Here is a 12,632-nt window from a genome sequence, read left to right as displayed (position 1 = left end):
CAGCACAGACATACTGATCTCACCTACATGACCAAGTGTGAGAACCAGAAATTGTAATCTCATGTAAACTGTTTCTAATCACTCTCACACTAATTAACATGCCATTAACTACACCAGAAATATTCTTGTGTAAGATGAAGCAGTGAAATAGGTCCAGATTCCTCAACTCATCACACTTTGATTTCTTTAGAAAATCCTGCAGACTTTCACATCTGCATAGGTTGAATTGCACAAAAAAACCAACTCCCCCTGCTTTCCCCCCAAAAAAAACCAAACCAAAATACTTACAGGCATGAGTACAGCAGAAGATCCAGGCATGGTAGGGTTGGGCAGGGTGCCAGGCATAGAGGCAGGCATGGGCTGTCTTTGTCGGTTGTGTAGGTGCAGTAGTGAAGACAGAGAACCTGGGACAGGCCTAGAAGAAAAGGAAAGCAAGCTGTCATAGGCTGCGGAGACCAAACAAGCCCTACCGTGCCAGCCATTGCTAGGCACAGGCAACTCTAGACAAGCAGGCACAGATAATCCAATCCAGCATTTGTCCTCTCCTGCATAAATCAGTAGAACAGAAAGTTTTCATGAAGCAGATGAATCACCTTCCCTCTACTATTTATCGGTTAAAGCACCAGTATAGCTCATCCAACTGAACATGAATGTAAAGGTAACAGCCAGTCTCAGTCTACACACCTCTGCATCTTACAGTGGCTGGCAAAAGAGTTCTACAGACAAAGCAGGAAATTTTCCTGGCATTCCACATCAGTGCATTGCTGTAAATTCAGCCCTCAGGAACAAACGCATCTGGACGATGGACTGCAAACTATGACAGAAAATTAAACACTCTTAAACTAATTTTGAAGTTTTATCACCTGTAAATAAACTACTCTAAAATTATAATTTCATCTTGCTTTTGATATTTTCTCCTGCACAGCTCTACCAAGCCTTTGTTCCAAAGTAAGTTAGCAGTTACCAGGGCATAGAAAATGGGAAAAAAAGAATGAAAATTAGAAAAATTACATTCAGATTAAGTAGCTTGTAAAGGCAAAAAGTGCAGACTATTAAAAGGCAGAGTGAGTTATTTTGGCAAAAAGAGTTCAAAAGATTTAGAAGGATTTTTCTAAGTACAGCATAGGGAAAAGAGTGCAGGCCCACTCACAAAGAAGAATCATCATAAAATTAATGGATTAAACAAAGCCAGGACTGCTTTTTGAAAATAGCTTTTAAGAATGTGGTCTTGGGAGTAGTTAATCAGTTTTGAAGAAGGTATGAGTTGCTTGAAATTTGTGATAAATGTAATTTGCTACCTTTTCAAACAGCACAAAAATAAGAAAGCTTTCACATACAGTACCTCAACAAACATTGCTAGTATAAGTTAGTACATTAAATTCTCACAGGGCAGGTTGCTCTGCAGTATAGCATATGGTTTACACTGTTTATTAGGCAGGAGAGGTATGAGAAGGATGGGAGAGAAGGAGATATAGTCCACGAGCTTGAAGAGCCTCTGCAGCAAGGAGCATGGAAAGAGTTTTAAGATGTTTGGAGCCTCTAAACATCAGGGCTGATTATCAGCCTTGGCAGAAGCATCCTGTGCTTCAGTGATGAATCCATAGCTAGCCATAAAGCTTCAAAATCAGGCTGGGCTGGTCAGTGAAGCAGAGTCATAACCTCAGAGCTGTGAGGGAAAAGACAGTCAATTCTCCCACTTGGTCTGAACCATATCACACCCAATCAAAGAATCATAGAATAGTTAGGGTTGGAAAGGACCTTAAGACCATCTAGTTCCAAACCCCCTGCCATGGGCAGGGACACCTCCCACTAAACCATGTCACACAAGGCTCTGTCCAACCTGGCCTTCAACACTGCCAGGGATGGAGCATTCACAACTTCCCTGGGCAACCCATTCCAGTGCCTCACCACCCTTACAGTAAAGAATTTCTTCCTTATATCCAATATAAACTTCCCCTGTTTAAGTTTTAACCCATTACCCCTTGTCCTGTCACTACAGTCCCTAATGAATAGTCCCTCTCCAGCATCCCTATAGGCCCCCTTCAGATACTGGAAGGCTGCTATGAGGTCTCCACGCAGCCTTCTCTTCTCCAGACTGAACAGCCCCAACTTCCTCAGCCCATCTTCATACAGGAGGTGCTCCAGTCCCCTGATCATCCTCATGGCCCTTCTCTGGACTTGTTCCAACAGTTCCATGTCCTTTGTATGTTGAGGACACCAGAACTCCAGGTGAGGTCTCATGAGAGCAGAGTAGAGGGGCAGGATCACCTCCTTCGACCTGCTGGTCACGCTCCTTTTGATGCAGCCCAGGATACGGTTGGCTTTCTGGGCTGCGAGCGCGCACTGCCAGCTCATGTTCATTTTCTCATCAACCAACACCCCCAAGTCCTTGTCTGCAGGGCTGCTCTGAATCTCTTCTCTGCCCAACCTGTAGCTGTGCCTGGGATTGCTCCTACCCAGGTGTAGGACCTTGCACTTGGCATGGTTAAACTTCATAAGGTTGGCACCAGCCCACCTCACAAGCGTGTCAAGGTCCCTCTGGATGGCTTTATTGATAGGGCTTTATTTCTTGCCCCTCCAATTTTAAGTGATTCTGGCAATCACAAGTACATACACCCCTCCTCTAACTTTAGCTGTCACTTTCTTTTATCTAACGACAAGCAAAAAGGCCAAAGGCCTTGAACGATGGAATTCACAGCGATCGCTTATGGAGAACATCACACCGAGGCTCCCAAAGCAGAGGTGCCTGTCTTATGGCAGCACCAGCTTCTTCTGACCTACAGATCTCATCCTCTTTTGTCCAGGACTCAAACCATCTAATTATCTCTTCCCTAAAGCTCCCCAGTGTTTTCCATCATTAGACTGTCAGTTTTCCAACCCTCCTCTCTTTAAGCCCGTTCTACCCCAAAAAACATTTCTGTCCCAATAAATGCCACCTTGAAGCCCTTGCTCTGCCTACTCTCTTGTACGCAGACACCTCTGCTCCTCCCACCCAGCTGCCCTCAGCTGCCCTCTCTTTAGCAGCTGTGCATTCCTGAACCCATCCTTTTGTCTTGGCTCTGCATGGAGAGAAGTACCCTGTGTCTTGAAGGATGCTTTAAAAATCCTCCCAGACACATACAGTACTTATTCAGAAGAGGGGAAAAAAAACAACAAAACAACAACAAATGTATCTCAGATACAGACAAGAAGTTCTTCCCAAGCCTCCCTGGTTAACTGCTCATGGAGGAATATGATGTGCTTTACATTTTCATACCTCCCCAAAGAAACTCAAGAAATTACTCCCAAATACAGGGTGTAACCCTGTGAGCGGGTGCAAGAAGCACTGTGAGGGAGCATGAATCAGCTTCTGGGAAAGGGGACTCTATGGTCAGCTCAGCACAAGGCTAAGCCTAGGGAGCTGTAGCGCAGGAAAAATGGGCTCAGAAAACCTGCTTAAAGTACAGAGCCCCTGACCCATCCTACTCTCCACATAAAACACAGCTGCTCCATCTACCAGCACTCACTCACACAAGACAACTGACGAATCATTAGGACAGGTCAAAATAGCATAAAAAGCCAATTCAGTGATCCTTTGACAAGAAAAATGTGAGAAGATACCAGGCTGAATGTGAGAAGAATGATCTCAGTTTGGTTTCCAGAGGCTGTGGTGACCCCCACAAGCAGAGTTCACCTCCCACCAACTCACCTCACCTCACTACAACTACAGCCTGGCAGAGCAGTAGACAACAAGCTCAAACAGGTCTTCTCTATCTTGTACTTTTAAAGTCCACACAATAGCTGCCAAATGAAGGGTTGAGACCAGCACAGTGGGGCAGCTGCAGAGCAGAACAGAGTGTGCTGTATCCCCTGCCAGGGATGCACCCTGGGATTCCTCCCAGGAGAACAGGCAGTGAGGAGTGGACAGGAATGGAGAGAGTGCTGGTGCACCCTCCTGCCTGTCCTGGGACCAGAGTGAGGTGTGCACCCGCCCGCACAATGGAGCTCTGGAGCGCTCTGGGTCCACCAGCTTAGCCACAGCCTATAGGAACTGTTCTGGCTAACAGAAGCAATGCATTCAGTAAAAATATCACTTGAGTTTTCAGTGGGACCAAAGCAAAACAAGTGCTGTGACATACCCCCACCCCCTAAATTCATTCTCAGACTGTCCCACGTACAGACCCTTTGTACAAGTCACCAGTTTCATAATAAGCTTAGGTGTTAGGCTGTTTGACAGAAACTTATTTTGGCCTGACCTATGCAATTTGTGCAAGTGATTCTCAAGGGACTGCACGGTTTGAGTTTTGCTTATACGTTCCAGAGCCAAAAAAATTTCCAAAATTGCTTTAATGAGTTTGGGAATATGGGACTTGGGCAAAAGGGAATTATTGGTATTTATTAAAATGGTAAAGAAGCTTCTTTGCTGTCCCCAGTTTCACCTTTAATACTGTGCTTTGCTTTAGGGGTCTGCATGTGCTTTACACTTAGCTGGAGGAAAAAAGTCCTCAGTACTTCAGGTATTTTTTCTTGCTACACTCCTGCTAACCTGTTCCCAAGTGTGTTTTTTGCAGGGAGATGCAGAGCAGTCAGAGAAACCTTGTGCTTCCAAGCTGACCTTTGTTGAAAAGTCTGCACCACTCCTGCCACCAATAAAAGTGCTACATAATGCACACCAGATTCCACTCCCCATGGGGAAACTGATATTGGCCAGTACTCATGGATACTTCTATTGCTTCCACATTGAATACAGGTCATCGATTAGCATGCGCTCATGTACACTCACTTGCACAGAGCTCAGGGAATGTGTATAGCACAGAACCAAACCGGCTGAGATACACAATTTGTCTAAGACGTTTCTTCTTCTTCCAAGGACAACACAATCTCTTTTGTTGTTGCTTTCTATCCTGCAGCAAAGAAAGTCAGTGAGAGTTTGTAATTGTTATTTTTAATGTTGGAAACATCGACTCTGCTCCTCTCTTTGTAAATGCTGAGGAGGTGCTGCCTGCAGCCTGTCAGTCAATATTGCTGACTGAGGGATTTTCATTTCTTGGCACCTGTGCTGCTAAATAAATAGGATTGTTGGGCAAACAGCCCACAAATAAAGGACAGATAAGATAGAGAACTGGCAAGTGCTCAACCTCACTGAAAATCTGACCATCCATGCTTTTCCCCAAATATTAGAATTTTCATTGTGTTCCAGCAGGACGTTGCTGTTGCGCATCATGGGGTGGGGGGGGGGGGTGTCACAGTCAGCATTTGCACACTACCTCTTTGGTCCTATGTGTCCTGGATGAATAGCATTATGGTAGCTTAGTAAAACACCACGTTAGACAAGCTGCTGTAACTGACCACGTTGGCTCCTCTCCCTCCCTCTGCACGGTCATGCTAACACTGTGAGTCATCCTTACTAACATTTAAACAGATGGGCGGTACCCCACTAAGCCGTGGTGACTCGATCATGTTCCATCATATGACTCTACCCAATGATTAAAGATAACTCCATTAATGCAATCAAATATGTACGATACATACTTCGCTATGTGCCTTCTTGATTAATACCAAATATTCTGTCTGCTATGATGCAACACCTATCTGACCTAGTTTTCTAGGTTGTCTGATGACTAAACACTGCATTCACCTATTAAAAGAGCAGCCTTCCCTTAACTTGTAGTCTTCAAGGACAATTTCTGCACATGACAATTTGTTGCTGAGGTCTCAAGAGATTAGGATCATACTGGCCTAGACCATCCAGGGATATGTGTAAGAAGGACTGAAGCTATTTAAAGTATCACTGCAGTATGTTTTCTATTATGGTAAAGCACTCAGGGTCAGCATGGGGTCCAGGTAAAGCACTCAGGCCAGCACACGGGTCTTAGCATGACCTCTCTCCTGCTCCTTTCTCTCCTGCATGTAGCATTCATCTAAGGTCAGCAGGAATATCTACACCATAACCCAGTTAATTCTACTTCAGTTAGCTCTGGTGTGGGAAAAGTAAATCCATAAGTATATGGAGCTGCACTGGAGCAAAGGGACTCATCTCTTGACTTTCTCTGGCCTCCAGACCCAGCCAGCACACACTGGAGCATCTCACAGGTGGCTGGATGTGCTGTGGCAATTCGCCATGTTGGGTCAGCACTAGCTCAGGGATTTCTGCACCACACTCCAGTTACGCAATACAGACTTGCCCAGGCTTTCATCCTTTTTATATATATGTATGTATATACATATATATACGTGTATATCTATTTATTATAACAGTGCCCATAAGTCTTGGTTTAAAAACTGGGTGAGGTCCTGCCCCCAAAAGCTTATTGACCAAGGATAAAATGAGGAAGAGTGAGTGGAAGCAATAGGGAGACACAGGTAACTAAGGCAGCAATGATACCATTATGATCAATGGAGTGAGGAGCAACGACTGCGTACCAGCAGCATGCATCTTTTAAAGGTATGTCAACATGTGCATGTAGTTTGGGTGGCTGTCAGGCTGAAGAAACCAAGGAGCCTACCACGTTGAAAATGAGCAGTCTTCCACCCTGAATATGAGGCTCTGAATGTCTCATGGACAACCAGGTATTTTTGCAACTAAACTTTTAACTGCTAAAAAGTAAGCTCACTGGAGGACATGGTGCTACAGACCAACTGCAAACCTCTTCCATAGCAGCTGCTGAAGCCAGAGTACCGGACCCAAGTGCTGTCCTTGGCCTTCATTATTTGAAAAATTCAGAGGGCAAAGATGTGGAGGGGATGCTTTAACCTGAGAAAAGTGCACTGACTGCAGGGGTTGCCTCACTGCTGGCCTGCTGCTGTTTAACCTGCAGTGCCATTATTTAAGCCTATCAATCCAACTATAGCTTTCTTCGTTTGTGGCCCATTATTTTAGGTGTTCCCTCCGCCCCACAAAAGTAGGGCAGTTCTGTCTAGTTTCAATTCACTCATTTGTCATTCAGAGGAGGAAAGAAAAAAACAAACACAAAGGAAAGCAACAACAAAGCACCGGGCAAGTACTCGGAATACCTCACATAGTTGCAGGGACCTCACCTGACCTGCATATCCCATGTTTAACAACGTTTTAATCACTGCATCACCAAAGAGCCAAGCTTTCCAAGAAGTGGGAGGTTTGTGTCGCCAGGTTTTTCAGGGAGCCAAACCATATTCAGGGAAAAAGAAAACTGGCACCTAAAATTAATGGCTCTCTGCCAACCCAGTAAAGATCCTTGTTTGTGTTTCTCAGACAATTCAGACATCTGCATGATGTGGGTAGATTATTATTATCAGTAGCAGACATTTATACTGTGGTGGTGCCCAAAGGTCCCAGTAGGGACCGGGACCCCATTGAGCCTGGCACTGTACAAACACAGATAAGGGACAATTCTTACACAGTGTGTTTACAATGTAGAGACACAAAACAGATGAAAAGTAGAAGACAGAGATAGAACATAGGAGCAAATAAACATGCTAAAGAATTGAAGACAATTTATTGGTGCTCCTCTGGTTGCTTTTTTTTTTTTCTTTGTATGTTTTTTATTTAACTCGTATGCTCAAAATGACAGGATTGAGGAAGTTTGCAAGAGGAAGGGAGTAACTAAGATTGAGACACAGGAAGGGCAATACTCCAGAGAGGGAAAATTGTGGCTCATAACTCAGAGGATTTGGGGAGCATCCAGACAAAGCTATGGTTTCTGTAGAGGTTTTTAAACAGAGTGTACATGTATTTTCGCATATGTGTTTCCTTAAGATATTTTCCCAGTGTTGGACAAGGAGAAATTTCAGCCTGGGAAAGAGAAACTAGCTGATGGTAAAGACACTGGCAAGGTGAAAGTGATGCTTGACATTGTAATGAGAAACTGAAGGACTGAGATAAGATAAGGCTAAGCTGTGAAAAGTCTTAAAGACAAGAAGCTTGATTCAGAAGTGAAGGGAAAGCTCATGTAAGTGTTTGCGGAGAGCTGGCACAATTAAGATAACAAGCTATTCACTGGCACAGAGGTAGAAAGAATTCAGCAACAAGCATCACAAAAGGAGCAAGATGCAGCATACAGATATGAAATGATACAGACAAAGTCAAAAGCATGCAAAGAGATGCTACTTCTCAGTTCACATACCCTTGATGTCAAGTGAGAAGCTGTTCACTGGGAAAAAAAAGCAACTCCACAGAGATGCATTCTTGCTCACTTGCATAAAGTCACAGGGACAGAATATGTAACTGAAGGAAAACAATAAGGAGAAAAGAAAAAAAAAAGGACAGGGGATTGTAGCATGTACAGTAAAACACTAAAAACCTGTGGAAAAATGGCTCCAAATTTTGTTAAGAATTTTGTACTTTTCACCCAAGCTTGTAGGAGAAAAGCCCTGCAAATCAGCAGTGCCAGTGCAGTAATATGTTTAGTGGAACAAACTCTATTTTAGTCAATGATAAATCTTGCCTTTAGAAACTCCAGTTGTGCTAATGCCACCTATATTTGCTGAACACATGTTTAAGGAACCTCTGCAAATTCAGCATAAGTACAAGGACCAGCAGGTCCTTGGAAGCCTCACAGAACCCATTAACATTTGCCTTGTGGCTCTTACAGGTCTTAGAAACTGCTGGTTTCAATCTTTCCCTCCCTCTAAATATTTCACTGGGTCTTATTGCATGACCCATTGCAAGAAAAATAAGAAATGCTAGAATGGTTTCTTAGACTATAACCTCCTCAGAGAAGTTTACATTCAGCACAGTGTTATGCACACAGCTGGAACTCACAAATGATACGTGGAGGATAATGGCGTAGTTAAAGCAAAACAAGGAAACACTGGGAAAAGCAGGTTCAAGGGAATATATAGAACCAGCTCATGTAAAAGCACATTCTTGTAATGAAATTTAAAAAGTGGGATAAACACAAAAAACTGCAGGATAAACATAATTTGATCATAAAAGCAAGCAACAATGTCAAGCCAATTCCACTGTCAACATGGTCTCAGCTCAGACAGGATCAATCTTAATTCTTCAGGAAAATAAATGATTTTTCATCACTGCAAATGAAGGTGTATCAGCTTTCATTGAAGAAAAAAGCTACCAATAATACACAACATACCAATGGCAGCTGACTTAAAACCAGGAACAATAACAGCAATAAAGCTTACACAAATGCTTTCTAACATGTTCATTCTTTTTAAGGACCAGGCTTAAGACTTCAGCCTAGCAAGCAAATTAAAAAAAAACTTGAAAATTTCAGGCTCACTGAAGAAAAATGTCAACAGATTAAACAGCTGGAAAGAAACCTAACCCCAGCATTCAGATAAAAGTGACAACTGAACACCAAGTAACTTCTGCAACGTTTGTGCTATCTAAAGGTACTCACTGGCTCAAGTGACTCCATTGACAAGCAAACACTACTGCATTGAAAATGGCTTTTATTTGACCTTCATAACTTTGCATCTGAAGAGAATGGCAGGTTGCAAAAAGGATGGAGAAAAATCCCTTTTTACTCTTAAAGGGCTAGGAGGATATTTGGAAAGCTCTCTGTGAGCACTCATGACCAACAGATCCCTATACTGGCAAAATGGTAAAGCAAATATCTCAGAACTTTCTATTTATCCTTATATTTGTGCCAGTGCAATTTAACAGAAATAGTAAGATAAAAGGGCTTTGTAAACCCAGCTTTATAGTAAAAATGAAAAAAAAAAAAATAAAAGAATCTTTTTGAAGTGATTTATTTTTCCTTTTTTTTTGTTCTTTTTTTTTTAAACTTCCCAAACAAAGCAGAAGTTTGTCTCTGAAAATAAGACGGTGAATTACAGCAAAGTCATGAAAACAAAGAACCAACAGTTTCTCCAGTGCAGGCTTGTTACCATGAGCTAATAATTCCAGACTTTAAGCAAGCTGAGCCTCTTTTTTAATAACTGCATGCCTCTAGGCAAAGTATTTCTACTAAAAATTATTGAGGCATGGAACAAGGCAAGGTGTGTGAGCTAATGTTGGATTGTTCAGTTACTAAACCAACTCCTATAGCAATGAGCCTGCTCTGAACTGACAGATTATTTCTCTGTATACACTTGTATAAACACACTGCTTAAGGTCGAAATCTGTGTAAGCTTTCTTTTCAATTAAAATGTCAAAGATGACAGCACATGTTTTCACTATCCTCCACAGGATGATGAATGCCGCGGCAGCAGTTTCATGCCCCTGTGTTTCAGGGAAGTTTGCCTGCCTGGGTGTCTAAGAAAGATGTACTTGCTGATCTCCTGCGCCTGCAGGCGGACAGGGCTGCTATGGAGACTTCATGCTTTGGATAGCGTAACATCTCTTGACTTTTTCTTCCTCAACGTCCCCCCATGTGCCCCCACATCCGATGCAGTAAAAGTTAAAGTGGGGAGGTTGTTGTGCCCAAAGGGGTTGGGAAAAGGGTCCTGAATTAAAACACTGGCTTACTGCTTAAGTGACAGGCCTTAAATCCCAGGCTGGTTTTTGTTCATGGCCAATTCACTTCAGGCACCTAACTCGGGTCCCCACAGAAACGTAGTTGCAACAGAAAGACATAGTGCAGCCCAAAAGGTGCTTCCAGCATTTTTATTCTTTTTTTTTAAGGGATTAATCTGAATCTTTATATTTTTTTCAGCTCCATGAAAATGAATAGGTTTGTAATAAATTTTCATCAGTCTACAGCTTTGTACAAAGCCAAAGACAGTGGCTTCAAAGGTTGCTGGGTCTCCAGACCATGTTTCAATACAACTCATAGCACACATGGCCATAACATTATGGGTGAACCTAGAGCATCAATTTGGTCACAATTTTACTACAAAAAGACTGAGAAGCTCCGGGTGGAAGGGCGGCTGCTGGAGGATTGGCACAGGACTGCTACTGCTGAACCCAGGACAGAAGTGAAAACAGTCTCAGTGAGAGAAAAACACTCCTGCATCTGCCATTGGAAGAGTCAGTCTCTCTAATGCTGACAACACAACCGTGCTCTATACACTATGTAAAGCAGTCTGCCCATAGTCACTTGTGAGAAAAACTAATAGGTATATACATGTGACATGATTTAGTTACTGAGATTTCAATTCTACCCTCAACACCAAAAATACTATAAAAGTAACACATAATGTAAAGACTTCTAAGAAATAAGTTATGTAAGAAAACACAAACATGATTTCTTAAACAAAATAGCAAATAAGTAAAATAGAAAATTAGAAGCTTGGAAGTGTATCAGATGACAGAGTATTATGAAAAGTACCAGCAGCAGACCAAAATCCAGCCCTTTAACAAAATCCTTAAACAAAACTACCACAAAAGATACTCTGTACTCTTTAACACTCATTGCTTCCCTAGCACTTGTGCCATCAACACATGGTTCTGCATTGCCAGGCTCTCTCTACAGCCCAGGAAAAAGTTAGCACTTGTGCACGGCCCACCACAGTCACAGCCCCAAATGTGCTCAGTGTCTCAAAGCTGATGTTTTTTTCAGTGGGTGGCAGTGGGGAGGAGGGAGAAGAGTACATACATGAGGGTATACTCTCAATTACCTGTTTAGCAGGTCACCTCCAGGTATAAAAATATCTTAGAGCTGCCAAATAGATATATATCTTCAGTGACCTCTTCCCATCCCCAACCCACTTCACTGATTCCTGTCAAACTTTCATAAAGATCAAAATGAATATTTGCCATTTCCTGGAAGGAACCTTTGTACGCACTTAATCTCTTAAACATGCTAAAAATCCCAACTGACAGCTGTATTAGTACAAATGATGAGAAGCACAGGGAAGGGGTGAATCTCAAGGCAGAAAGAACAAAGTCATGGAGAACTGCTGCAGCTGCACTTCAACGGAGATAAGCTCCAAGCCAGCGTTGTCTGCTCTCATTATTTAAAGAGCTCATGTTGCCTTCTCTGCCTACATCTCAAGGGGAGTCACCACTGACTGAGAGCATCAGTCAAGGAAACGGTAATCCCAAACTCATCTACAGCATTTTTTACATAGCTAAGGCAAATTTCACTGAAGTGTGGAAATCATGTTAGCTGCTATTTGCTAATAAAGTCCCCGAGAACAGTCCCCCCAAACAATGTGCACCAGAAATGCCCCACAGCAATGACAGAAGTACTACAGGTAGTGGCTGCTAGAGATTTCATTGACACTTAGATGCCAACACAGGCCAGCAAAGGTTTCCAGCAGTTTGCAAAGGGAAGAAGTGATAGCTAGTAAAAAGCCACTGTCCACTCATGTGCAACCACAGATTCATGGGAAAATTTCTTTCTGTACACAGGCATGCCCACTAAGAGAAACAACAAAAAAGAACAGGCATTGAAATAACAGGTTATTTTATTCTTCCAATAAAGTGTATATTGTCATCGCAATTTCCAGCCACTATCCGTGCCCACTCCTTCCCTTTTAAGTACTGGTTTGAGCATGAACCTGCAGCTAATTTTGAGGTTGGACTTCATTTGTTTTCACATCAATGCAATTAATTTCCACTGGAAAATGCATCTCAGGCATTCAGTCAAAATAGGCCTAAAATAATTCTGAAAAGCTCATCTGTCTCCAATCTATATAATGTTTTAAAAATTGGATGCATGCCCTGCAATAACATTGCACTTCACAAAGCTTAAAGCTCTAAACTTGAGGGTATCAGTTACATTGAGACTGTAGTAAATTAAAACATCCAGTTTCTGGTTTGCATTGAT

At 42.6% G+C, this 12,632-nt stretch overlaps 1 protein-coding gene across 3 annotated transcripts in view; it reads right to left on the bottom strand.

Annotated features, from left to right (window-relative positions):
- Positions 1–12,632, bottom strand: part of CREB5 (cAMP responsive element binding protein 5) — a 255,644-nt gene that overhangs the window by 70,291 nt on the left and 172,721 nt on the right. For all 3 annotated transcript variants that reach the window (XM_062602100.1, XM_062602101.1, XM_062602102.1), the window contains one exon: positions 289–415. In XM_062602100.1, coding sequence (XP_062458084.1) covers positions 289–415 — 127 coding nt within the window. The remainder of the gene's footprint in view (positions 1–288; positions 416–12,632) is intronic.

Source organism: Pezoporus occidentalis, unplaced genomic scaffold (assembly GCF_034315485.1).
Source record: "Pezoporus occidentalis ecotype Australia unplaced genomic scaffold, CSIRO_AGI_Poc_V1 ctg75, whole genome shotgun sequence".
Classification (NCBI taxonomy): domain Eukaryota; kingdom Metazoa; phylum Chordata; class Aves; order Psittaciformes; family Psittacidae; genus Pezoporus; species Pezoporus occidentalis.
The sequence above is the reverse complement of the archived record's forward strand: the minus strand, read 5'-3'. Positions and strand labels throughout refer to the sequence as shown.